Below are 24,724 nucleotides of genomic sequence, written 5' to 3' on the forward strand. Positions count from 1 at the left end.
GTCTTATAATTCCACTGGGAGCAGCAACAAGCATGTTCCAGCTCCCTCATTCTACCCCATTTCTTTATAAATGCTGGTGATGCCAATCTGACTTGGACTGTACAGGAGGGAGTACTCTATGAAGATTGTTTACAGAGGTTTGAACAAAAAACTTAAAACACATGCTTGACTTCCCTAGGACTTAGGCATATGCAGAAAGATTTACACAACTACAGCCAGATTGTTTACTTGCCTTTTTGCTCGGGTAATCAATAGAAGATTTTATTCCAAGAACCATCCAATCTGTTTTGGTGCTGTTTTCAGTCTAACATTTTCACTGACTTAGACTTCTGCAAGGAAGTTTAAAAGAACACACTTTAAGACTTTTTAGTCCTGATTCAATTCTCATAAAAGAAATGAGATTAAGAGCTGATGTTCTTGGTTTAACCTGGCATAATAAAATGTGTGGCATTTGCCAGTGATACAGGAACTAGCAGGTTTTTAATCGCTGTTTACTCCTTGCCACAGCTGGAGAAAAGCCTGAATGCAGTGTAAATAATCACCTTATCACAAAAATGAATGGGTGAGCCAGTCTGAGACTCACACTCAAAGGGGAACCACTCTTGGTGCTGAAAGACCTATTCTGGGCAAACAAAAGGCCCTCAGGTGGTTGAAATGGCTACAGTCTCACACTGAAGTCAGACCCACCAAAGATCTGGCCTGATGTGTTTTACTTTCTTCTTTGACATGTCATTTCTTTTTTAGGGCTGGCTGGAAGGCTGTGTCAGCCTGCTCAGAAATGGGGCTAAACAGAATATACCTGATAAAAATGGAAGGTTGCCACTACATGCTGCTACCGCAGAGCCTGATGTGAGGTATGTCCCAGGCTACAACAATGTTTGATAGTCGAATATTAACAGATAGTCAAGGAAAGAATTTATCTGGTGCCAAAGGCAACACAGGGCAGGAAGCAGTGACAGTTACAATTGTAACTTGTTCTTTTGCTTAGTAGTTACATAAAGGGGGGAGAGAGGAAAAAGGGTTTTGTACAACACTTCTATAATATAGATACATGGCCAAGAAAGGTGAGAAGCTTGATCTAAGATCTCAACAGCAGGAGAAAAAACAAACAAACAAACCACATTTATAATAGAAGTTGAAACTATGGATTTCCCTTGACCAAGTACCCTTTTGTCACCTCCCCACAAGAAATATTACAGAAAGTTCTTTCTCTGGACATCTTCTCTGAGTACCATGTAAAATGGGAGAAAAGTTTTCCATGAGACAAACTCTCTGAGAGCCCCTACTGTAAAGGGGAAGCTGAGGTTTAGTGGACTGTTTCATTTTTAACTACTCTTAATGCAGGTTGAGTAGCAACCAAAGAGTAATTCTTCATATATTCTTCCTTCTCATCCTAAAGAAGATACTTTTTCTCATTCTAGCCTATGATAACAGGAAAACTAACAAAATTTTGAGTCTTGATTTGTATATCTGAATAAATTCACTCAAAAAACTCTCCTAAGTAAAACATGTTTAAAAGGGACAGGAAGACATTAGAGAGAGGTAAATCACTCGGTGAATGTAAAATGTTCATCTGACTTAATCATGGAGGCTATGGTTTTGCTGTTGTTGCCAGCCCAGAGCTCTGTGCGTTTCTGCTCATCTTGCTCTTCACCTTCTTTTCAATAGCTTTATTAATTTTCCAAATTCGTTGCTATTTTCATGCATCACTTAGAGGAAATAGCTGGTGGTTTCTGCACAAGTATCAGTGCATTATCATTAAACAAAGCCTCTACAGAAAGAAGACAATGTTTGTACAATACTAGGCATGCTGATATTTCAGAGGAACAGTAATTTACTTTAACAGCAGCACACAGAGTTCCCTGAATGATTTTTTGTGTCCCCATGATCATAGGCAGACCTTTCCTCTGGCCAGTTTACTAGCTGCTCAGCTCCTCTGCATCTGTCTTCTGGCTGGGATTGCCCCCGGCCCAGAAGACATGACTGGAGCATCAGAGGTGACTTTGCTGTCACAGTCATTGTTGATCTCTTGAATCCCATGTCACTGGCAAAAAGGCAGATGTGGTGTCCAGCTATGAAATGTTTTTTCAGCCTAGCTTAAAAGCTGAGGGTCTGTTTTAACTCATCATGCCAAATGACCATAAAATGTCTCTTTCCTTTCAAAATTTTTACTGCACTAATCACAGCAATCCTAAACTGCCCTCATTTTCACAGTTCTTATAATATGACTCTAATATGCTGTGTGATTCAGAAAAGGAGGTGTAACACCCCTTTTCTACAAACGATTGTACCCACATACAAATGGAGCTGAAGTCCTAATAAAGCACTGGGATATTCCCAGTTTGCACCCTTTAGGGAGCTTTGAGTTAAAAAAGAATTCAGTTTGGACTTCTGCCACCTGAACATGTCATTAACAGACAGATCAGCTTTTCACCTGCAGAATGACCCAAATCATCCCTAAGCAATTTGAAATGTCTTTCTTTGGAATAATTTACACTATCTAGTTGTTTATTACTGAAAAAAAAAAACACAAATAGATTTCTCCTAAAACATTCCCAATTCTGATGAGCATACCTGAGCACAGTTCAGTCCAGAAAATGTACTGGAAGCAGCTGAAGAGTGTCCTGATGAAAAACAGTAAAAGATTTTCATTCAGTCTCCTTCAAAAGGGAATAAATGCATGATTGCAAACATTTAACTGTGCAAAATTTACAGACTCAAGGAGAAGATTGTACTTGTTGCTCTCTAACGAGAATGAAGCAAAAAATCTTCAGAATTCAAGAAACAGCATTTTGCCCCCATGATCTACTGCTTCTGTGTTTTGTATTTGTTACTTAGAGTTCCCACCTTGATACTTCATCATTTTTTAATCTTCTTGCAAAATCATATATCTTTTAAAAATCCATGTTTTAAAGGTTTCTTAATAAATTTACACCACCAGGTGAGCCACAGCCACACATTTGCATTATGACCGTGATCCTACCTACATAGGGATCCACTAAGGACAGATCTTTCCACTTGCTATAATCATAAAAACTGTACATAAGGGCTAGCATCTGTGCTATTTGGCTTTGTTACGGGCTGTGACAGGATGGTCCTTGTCATTTCTACAACACACCCACCTGCATGGTCCAAATATTTTGCATTCTTCTATAAGACACAACCATCTGCTCCAAACCTATTGTGATTTCAGGACATCTTCATAGGATGAAACAAGGAAAAGGAAAGCAATGAAAATACTGTGACAAAAACGTTTTGAATGTTAAAAACATTATTCCGCTTGAATAATATTTTGTGTGTCATCATTTTAACTATTCCCTCCACCAGAGGGGAGTATTTGTAGTCTGATATTCCACAAAAATGTGCCATAACAATGGCTTTATCTCACACATGCAAATGTGTGGCTGTGGCTCACCTGGTGGTGTAAATTTATTAAGAAACCTTTAAAACATGGATTTTTAAAAGATATATGATTTTGCAAGAAGATTAAAAAATGATGAAGTATCAAGGTGGGAACTCTAAGTAACAATGGCTTTATCTCAGCAGACATACTATAAGGCCTTGTAAAATCCTATTGGTTTGCATGTATGTATAAACATGTATGTATAAACATGTATGTACCCACAAACACATAAAAAACACTACATTACTTCGAGTTAAAAAGTCTGAAAACTCATTTTAGAAACAAGTCATTACTATTTCTGTTTGTTTAAAACTTCATAAAACAGGATTAAAATGAATTTCTAAGTTACAGAAAACTGCATGTGTGTGCACTATTACACATTCTAACTCCTATCTGGCAAGCAGCGTAAGAATTCTTCCCAATGTATCAGCTTTTGATTCTCAGTGGTAAATTCATGTCATTACAGTAAGCCGTAAGATCCTTTTTGCTCTTCTAGTATTACAAAACTCAGACCCAAGATTCTGATCTGTCCCATCACTAATACTGATTTTGCTTTAAATTGCATGTTTTGTTTCTCAAAAAATGTCAGTTTTTCAGATTTAGTCAGGAGTGCCGTGCACTGATTATGTCATTGCTTCTGCAGGCTTCTGAATGTGCTTCTGCAGCAGTCAAATCTTAGCGAAATTAATCATCAGGACAATGAGGTGAGTGAGCTTGCACCACAAGTCCTGTCCCAGTCTTGGGGGTCATGCTGTTCATTCTGTGCAGAAAGAAACCACATAACCAATTTTATGATGAGACTATGCACAAATGTAAGACTTCTCTAATGCTCTTACTGAACTTCGCAAAGCCTTGTCTCATTTTTCTGATTCTGTGTGATGCACCTCTAGACTAATAAACCTTTTGCATATACTGCCAACTATGAGGTACCTTGAAAAAGTCTCTTAACTCACTTGCCAAGATATAAATTGCTTTTGACTCTTCTGAAGCCAGACACTGGACTGAATCTTTACCTTTCCCAAACTCCCCATCATTAAAGAATTAACGATTCTCAGGGAAAACTGCAGAAACCTGATATAGCATAGAACAATTATAGAGCTACAAAAATTATAGTAGGTTACTCTGATCCTGAAAGAATTGTGCCCTGCATACATAAATACTGTGCACAGGAGAGTCTCAATTTTTCGAATGTGACTGATTCTCCAAATAAAGAAGTCAAGGCACGAGAGAGACTCTGGATGCTTTTTCTTAAGTTTCTCTTCACTCTAGCAATTGCTTAAGGATGCTTCTCCTCTCTACAGTACCAGAACCACCACAGGGCTGCTAATTTTCTCTCTTTCCATCTACCTCCCTTATCCACTGGATAGTTTGCAGATCCTGCTTACAACAACCTAAACCAGACGGAGAATTTCTGTTTGCATAAAGTTATGTTGCTAATGAATTATATCAAATCCTGGATGGCACTTTCAATCCATAATGTTTTGCTGTATGCATCAATAAATGAAATTTAGACCTTTTAGTCTAGTTCACTGTCATCTCACACTAAGAAGGTATTCCTAAACCCTGAAAAATCGTGTTTTCTGAAAAATGTGGGTCTTCACAACTGATTTCAGTTAATAAAGCTGTTCTCTTGGCATAAGGAGAACACTTGAGAAAAACACCCCAATGAATGCAAGAACACGTAAGCAATAAGAAATACATCTGGAGGTTTCATAGTTTCTACAACTGTGGCTTTCTGTGGGTTTACTTATGAGGCCTGTGAGACGACAATGTGAACAAACATTCCCTGAAAAAGCCCAGAATCTGTGCTAGATCATTATCATACTGTACTTCCCAGATGCAAATAATTGTTCTGCCTGCTACTTCAGGCTCCCATTTTCTGGATTTCACTCTTCTATGGTCATTGCCCATCATCCATAGCTATTTCTTATATTTTCTCCTGTTTTGTCCCCTCTTGCTCCTTATTTTCATAAATGTTCAATCGTTTGGCTTTCTTATCTTTAATATTATGTTTTGCTTGATCTTCAAACTCTTCAGGCTTTGATAGTTCTGACATACTCCTCATGCGTTATCTCACAAACTATCAACACTACCAAGCCACTATCAGGAGATGCCACTCAAGAGTGCTATCACTGTGCACAAATCAGAGGGATATGGGTTAGACATACTGCAGCCCACTGCAGCAGGCTCACACGTGTGAGCTGCCACTATAACCAGCTCAACGCTCTTTGTTCAGTTCAGTGCTCCAAAAGGACACGTGGAATGTACAAATTATTAGAAAAGAAATAGAGAACAAAACAGGAAGCAGCATTATGCTCTGTTTGAATCCTTGGTACAGTCATGAATACTGGGTGCAAAAATCATCAGAAAAAGGATATACTAGAAAGGGAACAGAAAAGGACTACAAAGATGATCATAATTATATAACAGCTTCTTTTCATTGGGCTGACTGACTAGAATAAACTAACTATAATAGGACTTGTAGCTTGGTAAGTATGTGAGAATGATGACAAAATAAAAGTATGTAGCATCATAAATGTCATGGAGAAGGTGAAAAGGGAATGATTATTCACTGTTTTTTCATCTAAACTGTTGGAGACACCCACACAAATTACCAGGCAGCAGTTTTAAAGAAAATGAGAGGAAGTGCTTTTTCACATAATGCATAGTTACACTGTGGAAACTAATCATAGAATCATAGAATCGGTAAGGTTGGAAGGGACCTCTGGAGATCATCTAGTCCAATCATCCTGCTCAAGCAGGGTCACCTAGAGCATGTTAGACAGGGTTGCATCCAGGCGGGCCTTGAATATTTCTGGAGAAGGAGACTCCACAACCTCTCTGGGCAACCTGTCCCAGTGCTCTGTCACTCTCACAGTGAAGAAATTCCTTCTCATATTCAAGTGGAACTTCCTGTGGTTCAGTCTTTGCCCATTTCCTCTTGTCCTAATGGTTTAATGATCTGGATGGCATAGGAAGTCTTTAACCTACTGCTTACAAAATGTTAAGTGGCTGCATATCACCAAGCCTTATATCTTGTATTTTCTCCCTAAGCATCTAAGCATCTATTACTGACTACTCTGAGCTATGTTTCTGGACGAGACAGACCTCTGATCCCTACCGACTATAGTTCTTTTTATAGTCTTGTGTTATAAATAGCTTTGTTAGTGACCACAGTGGGAGCAGAGAGTTAATTTTTCAAGAATTTTGTACTTTTGTCCATACCAACAGACTGTCAGTGGATGATGGTAACCTGGCCTTGCACACTATACTTTCCCTCTTTCACTGATTTTTCCTGCTCTCCAGACTGATCTTCAGGACCCTTGTCCCAGCTGAAAATAACCTGACTAAAGCCTTATCTCATACCACTTACAAATATTGAGTGTTCCTCAACAGTGCTAAGCCCTTGTGTCAAAATATTGGTTCATTGACTGATATCAATGGCAGAGCTCCCATTAATTTCAGTGAGGACAGAATTTCACTCTTGTTTTTGATTTTACAAACTCAAACCCCACACGATTAAGCTTTGCTAACCCTAACTAGAAAAAAAAAAAATCTACTCTAGAGGAACTGCTTTTTTTTTTTTTCTTTTGCCATCATCCATATTTAAGCCATGTGGGGACTTGAAAAGCTTAGGGGATTCAAGCTTTTACTCAGAAAATCACTGCTAACAGGTTCCAGTATTAACGCACAGATAAGCTGTCTGAATAAATGTTTTATATCCAGTTCTTTTCCTGAGTTGTTGCTTCTTGGCTTTATGAGGCTCTATGTCAAGTTTTCATTCGTTTTCCTTTCCACATTTTTTGCTTTTTAGCCTTTTGGCATCCGGAAAAGAGCCTTGGAATACATTTTCCCTGTAAGAGGAAGTAAATAACACTTGTGCAAAATACAACGCTATCATGTCTAAATAGAATTTGCAATTTTTAAGAAATATGTTGAATGAGTAACTTTATACAAAACCTTTAATATTATGGATTTAGAGTAAAATATAGTGGCTGTAACCATGCTGATGAAAGTGAAAATATAGACCCTGAATTCTCTGCTCTTCAAAGACTGATTGAACACAGCTAAGACGGAATGAAAATGCAGGTCATTAGCTTCCCATTTGCTTTATTTTCACCTTAAACAGTAAATATGATATGTTTGTATCATGAGTTTCTTCTTGACATCATTAGGCCACTTCCTTAGCTAGCTGATTAGTGCCAGCTAAAATTCTAACTTACAATATTTATTTTGGATCAAAGATAAGACCTAAGATAAATATCACACAGTCTTGAGAAAACACCAGTCTAACACAGGCCTTTCTCACAGGATCCAAACTTAGTAATGAGGGACTATTCCCCAACTGTCATGCTCCACACCATGCATTATTGATTACAGGCATGCTAGGTATGGTAGAAGCATTCATATTTCTATCAATTTTCTGTAATAACCCCAAAAAACTAATAGCATGGTTCCCCCTAATGACTCCACAGCTTAAGAAGTTGCTACAAATTATTCCACGTCAAGATAGAGAAGGAAGAGTCAAATGGTTTCAGAGCTGTCAAGGTTATCTATACTTTAAAAGAGAACTGAAAAGCCCTACTGTGAGTGATGATTATTTGCTCTCTGGGTTTGTGGCTTTCAGGGAATGACTTCACTTCACTGGGCTGCTTTCCACAACAGGCCCCAGCACACACAGACCCTGCTGCAGAAGGGAGCAGACTTGACTCTGGTGGACAAAGACTTCAAAACAGCTCTGCACTGGGCTGTACAGGTGAGCCATAGCTGCTGCTTTTTCCACAGGCAATTGCTTCAACTGAGCTGCCTGTTGTGTTGCCTGAAATACTCAGAAAGCTTTAGCTGAGCAATGAGGGAAATGGATGCTAGGAACCCCCATTGAAGGTCCCCTGCATTTTGCCATTGGGCACAAATCAAGGACCTTATTTCTACTTCAGAGAGTATTTCCTGAAGGCTCAGCATTGTCACCCTAAACCAAATTATCGTTTATCTCACTGGGACTATGTGTATGCTTCATATTAAATTAATACTTAATTTTTTTCAACAAATCAGAGTTGCAGAAATCAGCAGCTTAAATAGTCTTGCTGAAGTCCTTTGGGAATAGAATAATGGAAATATAATTTAAAATATATTTAAACATCTACTGTTGTGGCATAATTAGCTAAGGCTCATGCAGGCTAGGCAGTTGTCTGGATTATGTCTCAGGGAACAATCCATCTCTCCAACAGAGAACCCCTCCATATCAGGACCCTCAGAGAGCCCCTCATACACTAATCTTTCTTTGATTCTGTATTTTTAAATTCTATGATTTAGTCCCACCATTTAATTTCTCCACACCCTTTGGCTCACAAATGTGCAGATCAACTCTGGAAACGGGGAAATTGAAACTGTTCAAAAGACACTTTGCCTCAGGCAGAGGCAAATCTCAAATGCCTCTTCTTTTTTGTTTCCAGCTTCTCCTAGAAATCAGAGGAAATACATACAAAATGGCCTTTTCTTTTTTCTTCAGAAATTCCTGCTATGAACCCACCTAAATTGCTACTCCTATCCACATATTTTTTCCATATTCTACATCAAGAAAGGCTATTTCAAATATCAGAGCATGAAATAGACCTGTTAGTATTTCTTGGCCAAGAAGAAATGCTTTCTGCCTTTGCTCCCTGCTGCCCTTCTAGGCCCAGGAGAACTAGACACTACCGTCAGGCATAGCCTTCTCTGATATAACTGAGAGCAGAACAACTCTGCTGGACGGGATCATCACTTTCATATATTCATGTTTAATATGCTCAGTGAGCTTCCCCATGATATTTCCCTCAGGAGTTCAAAGGCTGGAGGTGGAGCAGTGTATGTTGAAGGGACTGTGCCAGAGAATGCCTAATAAACCCCCCTTTGCTGCTGGAGATGAGATATTTTTCCTTTAAGAATTGTATTAATATCTTCAGAGCACAAGAGACTCCCAGAGCTCAGGCAGTTAACAGCTGCAGGGTTTTTTTTCCGCTGAATATAGCCTTGTGTTTAATTTCAGCTTTTAAAAATACAGCAAAAAGACATCAGGAACAGTACAGAAACTTGTTTCAGAAGTTGCAGAAGAGATGCAGTTTATGTATGTTGGGCTGAAACACAGACAAGGACCACATAGGAACCATCACCCATCATTTGAAACCAGAGTCTAATGTGTGTTTCACGTGAAATAATTGTTCCATACTGGCTGTTTCAGAAAACATGTTTGGTGTTTGGTCTCCCACTAGACAAATGGGGGCTGTGGGCCAGACCCCCTGCTGAAGTCACAAGCATGTAACTAGACAGACTTTGCCCACACTGAGGTCTGCTATACAGAAAAGATCAAACTTTCTACTGCATGACCTGTTTGAATTCACAGTCTTAGTGCAAACGTGTTTCATCAGAGATGAAAACACAACCTATTCCTTCAAATGGGCATGTCTTATGTCGAATTTTGCATCCATGAAGTATTTTTAATAATTTGCACAGATAAAGTTACATTAGGAATGTCTCGGGAGGTGTTTCTCACCTTTCATTACAACCAGCAATAATCTCTGTAATCAGAAGGAAACATAGCTTTATATTGAAAAGCTATTAACTTTTATGGCAATCAAATTAAAACCTTTCCTAAAAGCCCAAGATAATGGTGCTGTTGAAATCCTAGTATAATATAATATACACTGTGTTATTATATATATAAGCATATTATATAGTAGTGTATAATTATAGTATTATTGGTACCTTAGTCTGTAAAGGTTTGAAAACTTCCTACATTGGCTTGCCATTTGTCATGACTTTTACCAGAAGTTTCTTTGTCTCTTTCTTAAGACTTTGGCTTCCAAAGTCATATGATTATGTAAAAATATTAGCTTTCATTTAAAGAATAAACAATCAACCCAAAATTTCTAGCCATCATTCTTTTAAAGCAAAAAAAAAACAAGAGCCTTTAGGGATAAAAATAAGGCAACTAAAAAGAAACCATTAAGAATAATATTCTGCCATGTGGACCTGTGCTCCTTTTTTTTATATATATATATATATATAGTTTGATTCACAGTGCAAAGTTTTAAAAAATCACTAACTTGGAACATTTTCTGTGTAGCTGTAGTGCAATTATTTTAGTCTTCCATTTCCTGTGAGCAGAAATACCTCTAGATCTTAACACATATTGTAAAAGAAAAGTATAGACAATTATTCGTTTGTGTTTGGCTGACCAGGCTTGGCGGCTTTTTGTAATTACTTGGAAGGCAAGACTACACGTCAGGATCTCGAGGAACTAATCTCTTCGTTGCTGCAGGGGATCTAGAAAGGCACAGCTGGCCATACAGAGAAAACAAAGGATCACTCTGAGCACATGCTCCATCTCCACATGAACATGTATAGCCCAGGACTCCTTTTTTTATTGTGGGCTGCCTGTGGTGGAAGGATTCAGAGAGCAACTTCTAAGATTTATTAAAACTAAGTAAGTGTTACTCCATGGCAGACACGTTTGTTGCTGGATTAGCCTGGAGCTGATGCATTACTTCTGTTTGCCAGGCATGATTCACAGTTTGGGTCGTTTCAGGCAAATTTCTTTCCTTGTAAATTGTATTAATTTTCCCCTTGCTTCATGCAGTTTTCCAGAGATAGCTATAGAGGGAAAGTATTAACTTCTTTCTTTTATCTCACAGAACTTTAAAGACAATTTTGACTGTTAACAACAAATAAAGAGACATATTCACATTTAATATTTTACTATTCCCATTACATTTCTCTGGTAAATATTGTCCTTTCAGCAAGGGTACAGCTGTGCCTCACAGAGGCTAAGCCATTGCATGACAGTAGGGCTCTACAGAATCATAGACCCATAGAATCAGTAAGGTTGGAAGGGACCTCTGGAGATCATCTAGTCCAACCTCCCTGCTCAGCAGGGTCAAGAAGCAAAACAAGGAGGCAGAGGAGTTGGAAATAGCATAGTTTTAAATGAGTAAGAAATAAATACATTCCATTAAACATATCCCAAAATTATCAGGAACTTTTTTCAAAAAGCACCCTAATCCTTTGTGGATGCCACTGACAATTGACAATGTAATTATTCATGTCAGTCAAATTTCCACATAAATCAATCACAGAACTCCTACTGAGCTCAGAAGAAATTTGTACAGATCAAAACCCATAGGTAAGTACAGAATAATTGCCAGACCTCTTCCCAGCACACAGTCTATGTGTAGCGCTGTAAATGGATGCCAGAACACGAGTAATGGGCATGTATTGCACCTTTTGCCTGTCTACAAATGTCCTAATCTCCTATAACTTACATAAAGGCACTGGGATATAAATGGTTCCATTTCTCTGATAATAGTAAGGAATAAGTCCTTCCTCTCTTGCAGAATAAAAGACGACCCCTCTTTCAAACTACATCAACCGCTCATCTGCAGAAATCAGTCCTCACAACAACATACTAGCTGGGAAAAGCTGCCAAGTAATTTTAGTTACAGCCATAATACAAAGTAAATAAAACAGACTTCTTATAGAAAGGCTCAACTGAAAATAGGCTCTCAGAGAGACTTGGCCAGTATTTTATGCAGTTCTTTTGTTTGAGCAAAGACGAGGTAAGAGAGACAAGGACAGATGCTAGCCATAGAGGTCTGCCTCCATGACTGTGTTCGTCATTGGTAGCTTTTTCCAAACACCACTGTGGTTGGTGAGAGGGTAATTCTTTTGGAAATGCCATGTCTCCTAGTTGTAACAGTGGCAAACAGTGCTCCGAGGATCTCAGGACAAAGTATCTTGTACAACAACAACATATTCTCTTTCCAAGAGTACCACAAAGTCAAGTCAAGTTGGGACACTGAATCTGTGAGAGACACTGTCTCAGTGGGTGTTTGAGGCTGAAGCAGTAAGGTTGGGAGAAGACAAATGAGCTCCTCTGTGAGCTGGCTGAGTCTCACTAATGTAACTATAGTGGCGTCAGTACAGTTCTTGTTAATTCATATTGCTTTGCCACCACAAACACACCCTGTGAAGTGCCTGGGCTGTGTCCAGGCAATTTCTGGCAAATTTTCACTTCATGAAAGCTGAAGACAGAATTAGGGATCGCTCCTTTCCCTAGTGCAGGGATCAACCCCAACTCTCCCTGTCTGTGAGTATAGAGAAACCACAAGGATCACCATTTTTTTTCTCCACAGCCATCACAGTCCTCTAGCAGCCAGGACATGGCAGGAGCAGAGGCAGAGTGAACATGCTCTTATTCTTCAGGAGCTTTCTCTAGTCCGTGGTTCAGAAGGGGAATGTCAGGAGCCCTCAACCCTTAAGGGGTTTGCACATATAAAGAAAGCTGCCATGTGTGCTAAACCCTTCTGTAACCCAACTCACCAGCTTTATGGAGGCCTCTCACTGTAGCTGCCTGAGCAGCTGAGGTATGTCTGCTGGAGACTGGAATGAGCTGCATTACGCCTCTGGTTTTGAGTTTGACTTTCTCCGGGATTTAAAGAGCAGATAGTACTTCTGTTCAGCTGAGAGAGAGAGGATTCCTTCACAGTGATATGTTATCTATAATGAGACTGTGATGTGCTGCTTTGACACAGTCTTGATATCTGATTCCAACCAGATTTTTCCTCACTGTTAATGAAATATTAAGTTTGTCTTGCTCCTATTCTAGGATGAAACTCTTAATTCATGTTACAGCAGACACAATGATAAAATGCACAGCCATGGTGCTCTGAACACGAATACCAGGACAGCTGAACTTCAGTGAAATCAGTCCCAAAAGGGAAAAAATTGTACCGAAGGAAGAGTTTGGTTTTGCCAGCATAACTCTAACTGAGCACAGGGCTTCTGCCAGCAAAGCTGTGAGTCAAGGATCACAACTCTTCAAACCCTAACCAACAGAGCCATGTGGGAAAATTCTGTGGAAGAGCCTTTGCACTCAGTAAATATTGAATTTCAAAATGAAAAAGGAAAGAAGGTGACTTTGAAAGGGATGTATTTGCAAATGTAATAACCTCAACTAGAGTTAAGAAGGGAAATACTCCACAACCAATTATTTATTCAAATTTTGTTATGGGCTACTCTACAAATACTTGAAATTGCTCATGTTTCTTTATCTCAGCAATGGAGAAAAAGATCTTTGCTTTCTTCTTCAGGAGCTCTTTTAGGGGTACAATCAAATTCTTATTAAAATATGCTATGTGTGTCTGAAAAGAAATGTAGGTAACCTGGAAAAATTTGTAAGGGATGAGAAAAAAGACAAAAGTGTTGGGACACTCACTAGCATTCTGTAATGTACAACTCATATAGCACCCAGTGGCACAGACAGATGGTTTCCAGGAGGAAGGCAGAGGTACCGATGCAGTTTTATTAAATCCATAGTCATTTACCATGTTTCTTTATGAAGGTAAGTTAGATCAGATCCCAGAGTAGAGCAGTGGGAGTGGTATTTGCTTGCTGCTGCAGAGAACAGTGAAATGGCGGTAAAAATGGCAAGCCATTCAGGGTGTCAGAGCAGAAGAGCATCAAAGGGAAAGTCAAAGCTTTGGATTCACATGTATGGAATTGAAATAGGAGTGAAAGAGGAAGAATAGGAAACACAGACAGCCCTAAAGTAGAATGACATTGATAAGGAGCAATATGAAGAGCTGTAGTGGGGAATTTCCATCCAACAAAGCTAAATACAGGTATGGGAAGACTTCAAGCTGCACACCGATGCGAAGAGACAGAAAATATAGGAGTACTAATACAATCTAACCACATAACCTCCAGGGGCATTCACTGGGAGGAAAAATACTTTATCAGGGTTTCCTGAAAATAGTTAAGTGGTCTATGGCTTGCCTCTCTCCCCCTCCCATCTCTACATTACTGGTAGCCACAAGCCAGCTTAGCAGACTCCCTTACATATACAAGTTCCTTCTCTTTGGCACTGTAATATCTACTTCACCAGAGTATTCTGAGGTGGGGAAAAACTGACCCTCTGTATAGTGCAATGAACATAGAAAACACTGTACTATGTAAGACTGAACACCTGGCAGAATAAAATGCCATGTTATGGCAGGATATTACACAAGTGACATTGAATGCTACAGAAAGAAATTTACATCTCTGTATATCAGTTGGGCATACAGACAGAAGTATGAGAATCAGCTATTACAACAACGGCTACAGTAAAGATGAGGGTAAATTGAGCAGGTATAGATGAAAAAAAATGTTAAAAATAAAAAAAGCAGCCGAAACATTCAGGATTTTCCGCATGGTATTCAATGCGGTGGATACTTCTTGAAGAAATATTTGCTTATTTTGAAAGCACTGAGAGATGGAACTATCAGAAGGTGAACCTTACATTAAATTGAACGGGATTGTAGTCAAGTGAAAATGAAAACTAATGAGCCTCATGTCAGTGAATTTGTTACTAGCCACTACCCACAGATCACACAATTTTCCTCGGATAAAACCTTGTGTAAAGCACAATAAGAGTTTGCCTTGCCAAGGGCTCCAGGATCAAGGTTTTAGGACATTACTTCTTCACAAAGCAAGTTTAATTAATATGAGTGACCTAAGAAAGAAAAGCTCACTGAAAGATGTGAGACTGGACAAAAGTCCAAAGAAAACTGGGGGGCTAAGGAGCAGCACACTCCAGAATGATGTAGAAACACAAAAATATCTAATTACCTCTGAGAAAGTTGCTGAAAATAATTTGGAAAAAAAAAAGGGGGGGGAGAAGGGATGATGAAATGTAAGGATATATACTGTACAGGCTGCAAAAACAAGTAATTTTCCTATGGTAAATTTGCCACTGAACATGCTGTTCTAGCAGTAGTATTGTGGGTTCATGGTAAATTTACCACAGGAAGACTACATTTTTTGTTGACCTCAACTTGAAGCTATCAATCTCAGAATAAGTGCAGTGTCAGCATTTCAAGAGAACTTTATATGGCTTTAAAAAGCCAATATGAGTATAAAGATAAGAAGGCATCCTTAAGAAGAGAGAGCTGGAAAGCCGCATGGCACTTGGTCAGAGATCTCTGTCAGCAAAAGGTTCAAAATATTAGAAAGTATCCTTTGAATATCTAGAAAAAATAATTAATAACTCACTGGAGCTCTTAGGACAGAAATTTAACAGCCATCCTGGATGCAATTACTACTTCCTCAAATAAAGAATTACTGGATACAATGCACTTGAATGTCAAGGAATTAGTAGTGCCACATAAAAAAAGATCTCCCACTGAGGGTGAACAAGAAGGGGTAAGACAACCAAAATCAGCTGGGGACTTACATCATGCAACATATATACACTATCAGCAACACAGAGGACTGTTCAAATAATCTTCGGAGATGGACATCTCATGAACAGTCCAATCTGGGACTTATCTTGAGAATAGTTTCATTTGTTCCATAAGGAGGTGATGAAACACAAAACACAGGTATATAACCCACAGCTAAAAGCAAATTAGAAGGGCACTCAGCACTTAAGGAGAGAAGACAGAATTCAGAATGATCTTGATGAACTGTAGGAATGAACTGAAGTTAATAAAATAGCACTCAGAATAGAACAGCGAAAAGTGTTACATGAAGGAATGAAAGTTGTCTGCACAAAACAAATAGTAGACTTAGTGGATTACAAAGTGAGTAGGAGTTTAAATTATGGTTCTGATGCAAAACAAACATCGAAACACCATTCCGGGATATATTAACAGAAGTGTGATACATGTGGGATACAGGAAGAAATTATTTCATTTTCAATGGCTGGAGGGAAGCCTCAGCAGGATAATTAAGTCTAGTTTGGGGTGCCATGGTTGAAGCAGGATGTAGATAAACTGGAAAGAGACCAAAGGCGAGCACCAAGTAAAAGTGGGCTGAAAATCTGACCTATGAATAGAGGTTGAAATGGTTTGTTTAGTCTAGAAAATGGAAGATCTGTGGGAGACAGAACAGTCTCTAAATAGATCAAATGCCAGTAAGAACAGTGGAAAAGTTCTTATGCAAATGGTAGGAGTTGTGCAAGACTATTGAGGGACCGAAACTTTAGGTGCAGGACACAAAATTTGGACTAAAAAGGATAATATAAAACCAGAGATATAGTAGTGTCATTAGAATATGAGTATTTATAGGTATTTACTGTTCAGGACAGATGAAAATAAAAGACATGGTAGCATCATGTGTGTATCTTGCAATAACTCATTCCTATCCATAAGATAACATACCTCATGTTAATATACATATATATATATTTTTGCAACAAAACTTACTTGGATGAGGCTGGTAATAGATATTTTATTGTAGTAGCACTAGAAGTATACAATAGACTTCTAGATTTAGTTAGCCCTGAATGTGACTACCAATTTCCCTGATGTTAGTGACAAAAACATGTAGCAAAGAATAATATCAGCATGGTGGACTTAAACTTTTGACACAGAGACTGGAGAAAAAGAACTGCTCTTATTTCTAGGGCTCAGATATTCCAAACACGAAGAGCAACATCTTTTTCATCAGATATTCAGACAACTAAGAAGAATTGATAACAATGTTAACATGGTTACTGAGAATGTTACAGAATGTCCCGTCATAGAATATAAGTTTGGATGACATGATCATGAGTAAATTCTAAACCAAATAAGGGAGTAAACAAAGTACATACAAAACAAAAGTTCTCGATTTCAAAGGGGCAAATTTTGATAAATTAAGAGAATTCATTACTAAAGTCAGCTGAATTGAGAGCTTGCATTTGGAAAGGCTCTGGAATGTCTTCAATCAGGGCTGCTAAAATTAGCAGGAATCTGCAACCCAAGAGAAGGAAAAACTGTAGAAGAGGTTTGAGATATACGTAGATGAATAACCATCTTTAAAAGATATATTTGAAATAAGTACACATCTTACATGTCAACAGGATAAAGTACTAAGAAGCAAAGGAAGTTGTATCTCAGAGACCAAGAAGTGAAGAGTAGTAATTAATAATGTTGAACAGAGGTGGGATGGAAATTACCTTCAAGGATAAGGCTTGAAATCAGTCTTGCTTAATATTTTCATAACAACTTGATATAAAATACAGGTGTTTTCTGATGAAATCTGCCAATGACAATAAATTGGTTGGCATTAAGACAAGAAGATGGGGGTCTGACACAGGAAAGTTCAGATCAAGTTGAAATCTGAAGTAACATAAATGGGACAAAATCGAATAGCATAGGAATGCTTAATTCATTCCCTTGGGTACTAATAACAACAGTTCCTCCTAGAAATTAGAAACTCTACATTTGGAAATAACTACAAAAGAGAAGTACTGCCTGTAATGGGTTATTCAAAATGACCAGGAGCTTCTAATGGGATGCAGCTGTGAATAAGGCAAACACTGTTGTGTGACATACCAAAAGAGTATTTCTAAAAGGAATATGGAAGAGTTAGCGTCAATGTACAATGACCTGGCAAAAATGATACAGATCAGAGAGTATAATTTTAATTATCCCTCTCCAAGGATACACGCATAAAACATGAAAGGAAAAGGGTTAGTAGGTTGATCAGAGAAATAGAGAGCATATTTTACAAGGAAATTGAAAGACCTTGATTTATTTAATGCAGCAAGAGAACACCTCAGAAGGGTTATGATGACTGTCTAAAAATACACCTGAGGAATAAATACCAGCTAGAGGAAAGAATTATTTAAGTTAAATAATGCTGGCAGAGAAACAAATGATATAAATCAGCCATTAGTAATGAATAGAAATTAGAGATACTAATCATTAAAGCAAACAGGTTCTTGAATTGCTTTCCATTGGGAATAACAGAGGAAAAAAACCAATTGCCTATAATGGACACTATATATTTATGAACGGGATGAATAACATAGCTGCAAGTGACTGCAGGGTTTGAATCTGATGACCTAGAAAGACCTTTCAGGCTTATGTTTCTATATTGTTATACAAATATCTAGAATCAGGTTTGTGGGGGGAGTCTCTATTTTCACCAAGATAGGATATAAAATATTCAGCTTCATTTGCAGGTTAGAGAACAACACAGACCTTCTATTAAAACGCTGAAGCACTGGAGCGAACTGGATAAAAAAAAAATTAAGAACCACTAAAGCAAATATTTGACATGGCTTTTCTAGGTATTCTTGGACAGACTCACAGGAATGGGTTGGTCTTTTGAGTTCTCTTTCAATCCTACATTTTCATGCAAAAATATAGGGTCATATCTTTCTGGACTCCAGCTTAGAAAAACAGAAGGAAAAGAAAAGCTATTTTTGAGAAGGCTGTTGAGTAATTTACACTCTGTAACTTCTGGAGATATTTATTATTTCTCCAATGTTCAGAATGTTCTAGGAAAAACATAAAGCAGGCCCCATTCCCAGCAGAATTCCCAGCAGAAGCCTTTGGCTTTCCTAGCAGGGGAGTCTGATATAGACAGAACAAAATACCATTATTGTGTTTAGTCTTTTCTAGCAGAAAGCAGTTTGATGTGAGCTCCATTGTAAAATGCTCTTCTATGAACTTCTTCTCAGAGCGGCAACAGGATTCTGTGCTCCATCATTCTGGACCACTGCCAGGGCCCATCGATAATAAACTATGATGATGAGAATGGCAAAACATGTATGCACATTGCTGCTGCTGCAGGTTACAGTGATATTATCAGTGAGCTGGCTAAAGTCCCGGAGTGCAACCTGCAGGCCCTTGATGTGGATGACAGGTAACCATGGAAACTCACTGAAATTGCTGCTTTCCTTCTATTAACTTAAGACTAGGTCTGTTTATTCTATAATCATGTTTCCTGATGCAGAAGCTGTGACTTAGTTAATGAACAGCACTCACAGAGAACTATGCTTGCTCAGCAACCTTGCAAAGCAGCCCATATCACTTGTACCATGTCTAGTATAATAACTGACCAGTAAGAATGTTATTTAACTTCATGCTTCTGGTAGGAAATTATAAGATTGCATGGGAAAGGACCTTACCATCATTTGACTTAACTTTGTTCCATCAAAAAAATTACTCTTTTCAAAACAGCAGAACAGTAGCCTACAACTTGAGGATGGGATCTTGCTGCCATTTGCATTCAACACAGGGTAAAATTCCCTTGTTGTAGTTAATATGTTAACATAGTATTTCTAAAGGCCTGGAGAACTTTCATCTTCCATTCTCACAGGGCACTTGATACCTTCCAGGATGAAATCACTGCATCGTAAGTGCAGAAGAGTCCTCTTCTTTCCTTTTTCACATCCCATATCTGTCCCCCTTGGAATTTTGCTCCTAAGTCTATTTAATAGAAAAAGAATGAATTGACTGTTGCAGCCCTGATGCTTTCATCAAAATTCTGTGTTGTGTATCTTGCTTCAGGTAATTGTGTATCTTCAGGTAATTAAAATAATAGCATTCTTCACAGAAAAGTCCAATGAAATGGAACAGAAATAAAATCCACAGGGTTCTGGAAAAGTCTAAACATCAGTTAGAAGTAGTAGAGAAGGGTCGGTTTTTAAGGAAAGAAGAAGAAAGAGATGAGTTCAACTACACTTCAAAATTTAATAAAGAAGACATGACCTTCTATTACATATTCTCAGATATTTCCAAAGAGGGTATCGTACCTCAGGAAGGAAAAAGATAAGCTGTTCATTATAAATAAACTGTAGATTTCCATTCAATTATGTTTCCAACTGCACCTATCTGAAATCACTGGGATTATAAGGAACAGACAGAGAGAAGTCAACCTTACTCTTTATTCCTGCAGTTTTCCTTATGCTGTTTTCTGTGCTTTACGGATTTTTCATGTTGAAAAAAAAATATAGTGATTTAAGAGCAAAGTATTATAGTTTTGAAGCTGGACATAGTTTCTAAAGACTGTGCCCATCAAGGAACACAGGAACTGGCAAAGGGGCAATGACAGCCTAGTAGATTTGTCCACTCCGTCTCATTTATGGGGGTGGAGGGGAGAGGCTTTTTCTCCTACTACTTTCATGGAGAGCCCTGAGACAATTGCTAACCAGGTTTGGTGTAAGGATGAGCAGGACTTGTTCTTATGCACTGGAAACTAAAATTTTTTTTTTTCCAGTTCTGCTCTGAAAATGTCAGGCACATCTCCCATCCTGCAACTCCAATAGCAAAAGACATGCTATTAAGAGCACATGTAGGCATTGTTCAGCCCCACAACTGCCTTTACTACAACTAAATAGATGAAAACAGGTAGATGTCATTCTCTGGTCTTACTCCCCAGTGGTCCCCAATGGTGGGAACTACTGGGAGCTACCTAAGTATAGGACAAGTGGCTGCAGAATTCCTTAAAACGGATGTTGTGAATGCTGGATAAGTAGCATAGGAGCACACTATATTGTGCCACTAATGTTTCCAATAGTAAAATTATTAATCTGTATTAATGACATTCCCCCTTTTCCCTAGGACACCTTTGCACTGGGCTGCAGCAGCAGGGAAAGCTGACTGCGTGCAGACACTGCTAGAGTTGGGGATAGACAGCAGCCCTCGGGACATCAATGAAAACACTCCTCTAACATATGCAATGTACTGCGGGCACACAGCCTGCATCAAGCTGCTGTCTCAAGAGAACAGGTAAATCACAGTTCACATCTTGCTCACACATTGGCACTGACTAGAAAAGAAAGGTACTGCTTTTTACATGCTACTGAAGGATCTAAGCCCTTAGTGATGGCTCCTCAATTCTTATGCCATGCTCAGTTCAAATTTTCCACTAAAATAACCACATTAGAATTAGTCATCTGCTGAAAGACTCATCACTGTGGTTACAGAGCTAATCTGCTAGTCCGTGAAGGGTTCTGAACCAAGAAGATGTGGGTATAACTGCTGCTCTGTCAGTTTTGTGCACAAAATCTATCTTACAGGACAATTTCAGACCTCAGATATACTCTTTCCACTTTTTTGAAGTCCCTATACACTAGCTATGTGTCCATGTGATCAGACAGAGGGTTTGATCAAACACAAGAGACGTTTTGCCAGTTAGCTAATAAAATAAATGATAGGACCTAGAGTTCTCATACTTTCATCATCAAGGTAAAGATTTGCTGGTAACTCATCTTTAGTTCTCTACTTTGATTGATATCTCTTTTTTCAAATATTTTGTTAAAAAATATACATTTTTTTACCACTGCTTATTACTTTCTTCTCTCTTTGTATTTCTGACTTCTCAGCAGCCCTCACTTAATGTATTTCCATTCTCCAGCTTTGGTAAATGAGCATGCACTTACAAAGACTTTTATTATCACATTTCTTTGTGCTTTCCCCTCCTTTCCAGTCAGTAGTCAGTACTATTTCCTGTGTTACAAATGATGAGATGTGGCTAACGTTACCTTTCCTCCTCTTCCTCCTGCTGCTGTATTCTGCCTGTCTTGAGTAGGTCTGACGCTAAAGATTAGTCAAAGATTTAATCTATAACCTGCTGCAGCAACACCATTTTAGGTAATTATCAGTCTTCTGAAAATCAGCCAGATCTGTTCAGTACATGGATTAGTGACTTCCAAGAGAAATCCTAAGGGTACTGTAGAAGAAAAAAGAGAGGAGAGGAGAGGAGAGGAGAGGAGAGGAGAGGAGAGGAGAGGAGAGGAGAGGAGAGGAGAGGAGAGGAGAGGAGAGGAGAGGAGAGGAGAGGAGAGGAGAGGAGAGGAGAGGAGAGGAGATGGCAAGGTCTTCTCAGAGCTGAACAGTGCCTCTGTCACTGTATTAGTAATGCCTGTGTTGCTGGAAATACCATTTTCCAAATATGACATAATACAAAGACCACTTGGTTTTAAAGATCCCAGTGTGCTCTTCTTGATATTATTGGCTGCTGCCTTACCATTAGAAATAATGATTCTGCAGCTGGTAGATACTGAAGCCAAAATGTCTTTTTTTTTTCCCTGATAGCTGCAGCGAGCCTGCATTGTAAGATGAGTTAAAGGCAATGAACTCCATAAGAAGAAAAAATGAAGTCAGATGTTACCATCTGCACAGTTTTGTTAATTATAAATTTAGAGTCCTTACTTTCTGCCTGTTTGAACCACCCCTCCAAATGTATCAGAATAGTATATACCCCATTTCATGAGCTAAAGTAGGCAATATTTATTCTATTATTTAGTAAATAATGACATCACATTTTGATTTGTATTCCCAATAGATCTGAGCCAGTTTATCAGTTTCCCCCTCAGAACAACAGACTCCTGAAGAAAGAAGGAAGATTCAGTATGCTGAACCACATCTTCTCCTGCAAAAAGAAGAAAGAGGATCATAAAACCAATCAGAAAGACAGAAACAGAGACAGATATCCTGGAGAGGAGACATCAGAAGTAGATGACATCATCACCACTTTTGATTGCATTATGGACACAAACTGCAAAGACATTCCAGATGAGTGTATGACCACTGCTGACTTTAAAAGAAGGAGCACAGACACAAAAAAGTACCTCATATCTGAAAAGAAGCAACCAGAATGTAATGGACTTCTGCCCCTTAGAATGCAGAATCTCCCCCCAATCACTGTGGGCAATTCTTTCTTAACTGCTTCCCAGAGCACAACTTCAAGTTGCTCCTCCACCACCACCAGCACCCACCATCTTGCACACAGGTCTCAAAAGAGCAGGAGTGAACACAATTTGCTAGACCACCAAAGCAGTAGCCAAACTTTGTTGAACAACTCCTGGAACACAGAGTCTAACCAAATTTCTAGCTACAAAGTCTGTACTAGAGCTCCTTCAAACAAACTGATAAATGCCTTAAGCTCTGACAGATCCCACCATTTGCTCTTGTGCCCTCCTCGCCTTCCATCACTTCCCAGTTCTCCATCAGGTAATTTCTTTCTTCTCAGTCTCCTATACCCTATAACCTGTACTGATGTGGCAAGCTGGGTAAGGAAAAACAGGTAAGTCTGAGCCATGATATTTCTATTTTTTGAATATCCTTTTCAGTGTCTTTTCCCTGGATGTAGTAGGAATCTCAAATAATATATACACAGGATATTGGCTGACAGCTGAAGCAAGGAGCTTAGGTGTGGGAAATAGGAGACCTGAGTAGATCTGATCATGCCTAGCAGCAAAAATGCAGGTAGTTAGGAAACATATCCATACCTGAGGAAGGTAAGTACCTCTAGATCATGTATGTGCTTTGTGAAGCAGAAGAGAATGCCTACTGCCATGCCTGCTGCTTTGTGTCTGCATTTAATACGGGAACTAGATGTGCAATGGAATAGTACGGCACCCAAACTTGTAGCTATGCACAGCATGGTTTCTGAATCCAAACAAGTAAGTCCACATGCGCTGTGCTAGATAGGTCTACACCATGCCCCTCTCCTCTTACAGACATGTTTTGGCTCCAGGCTGTAACGTCACCCCCTTCCCTCTCCTACGTAGGAAGCTCTTTGATTTAATGTGCTGCATTTTCTCCAAGACTGAATTCAGGTTGCTAAATTTACAGAATAAATACTTTTATGTTGTGGTTTGGAAACTGCATTGGAACAATAATGAAGCTGAGCATCAGAATTCTGAAGCAAACTTTGTGCCAGAGTTTGGCAGGATTTGGAATCTAGTACTGCGTTTGACTCTCATCCACGTGTAAATGAATCTGGCTGGCTGGCCTGTATGCAGAAATTTACCTCAACATATCAGGGTCTCCAACTTCATCTCCACTGGGATTAGTCACACGCTGAAAATTAAACACATGCTAGCATGCCTTCCAACCACACATATCCAAATGAAAATGAAGCAAGCAAAAGCAACCCCCAAAGCCACTAGCATATCATTACTATGGGTAAATGTTATGCAATAAATTAATCTACTCTCGCCACAACAGATTAGCTATTATCTTCCAGTGGAAATAAGAGTGAATAGAAATCCTTTCTGACAGTAACCATGCGTTAGGTCAGATCACTATCTAAGCTCTGCATGCTAGTGCTAACTGCACTGTCCTCTGAGCAATGAGACCCACCAAATAGCATTTTTGTTCACATCTCTAATAATGAGAGTAGAAGAGACAATTTCAGAACAACAGGTGATTTTACACTGTGCAAATAAAGACTGAAAACAATTTTTCAGGGTAAAAAAAAGAGCTACTCAAAAAGTTCCACTTCCTGAATACCAGGTCAGTTCCTGAAAGCTTGACAGACCTGGTCTATAGCTGCCACTACTTTTTTACTGTGCTCTCTTCAGTCATTCATGCAGGCGCACAAACCCCAAATTGCAGTTGGCTACCAAGGAGTGCTCCAGCCCAACTGTTTCTACACTAAACTCTGCAAGGCAAGGCTCACACGTAGAAGAACCTGCAGGGCTTCTTTGCACCAAAATATAATGGGACACAACAAGGCTGAGACATTTTGGATCATTCATTTGACAATAGTAGGACAAATGAACTCAAACCAGATGAAACAAAC

The 24,724-nt window shown here is 38.9% G+C and overlaps 1 protein-coding gene and 1 long non-coding RNA gene across 2 annotated transcripts in view; one reads left to right on the forward strand and one right to left on the reverse strand.

Moving 5' to 3' along the window:
• Nucleotides 1–24,724, forward strand: part of ANKRD55 (ankyrin repeat domain 55) — a 49,314-nt gene that overhangs the window by 12,209 nt on the left and 12,381 nt on the right. Inside the window, exons 4-10 of the mRNA XM_062599904.1 lie at nucleotides 745–854; nucleotides 4,047–4,107; nucleotides 8,031–8,159; nucleotides 18,870–19,054; nucleotides 20,755–20,922; nucleotides 21,565–21,567; nucleotides 22,481–23,148. Of these exons, the coding sequence (XP_062455888.1) occupies nucleotides 745–854; nucleotides 4,047–4,107; nucleotides 8,031–8,159; nucleotides 18,870–19,054; nucleotides 20,755–20,922; nucleotides 21,565–21,567; nucleotides 22,481–23,148 (1,324 nt within the window). The remainder of the gene's footprint in view (nucleotides 1–744; nucleotides 855–4,046; nucleotides 4,108–8,030; nucleotides 8,160–18,869; nucleotides 19,055–20,754; nucleotides 20,923–21,564; nucleotides 21,568–22,480; nucleotides 23,149–24,724) is intronic.
• LOC134153601 (uncharacterized) overlaps nucleotides 22,428–24,724 on the reverse strand; it is a 44,142-nt gene continuing 41,845 nt past the window's right edge. The window contains exon 6 of the long non-coding RNA XR_009961182.1: nucleotides 22,428–22,567. This is a non-coding gene — a long non-coding RNA (uncharacterized LOC134153601). The remainder of the gene's footprint in view (nucleotides 22,568–24,724) is intronic.

Source organism: Rhea pennata, chromosome Z (assembly GCF_028389875.1).
Source record: "Rhea pennata isolate bPtePen1 chromosome Z, bPtePen1.pri, whole genome shotgun sequence".
Lineage (NCBI taxonomy): Eukaryota > Metazoa > Chordata > Aves > Rheiformes > Rheidae > Rhea > Rhea pennata.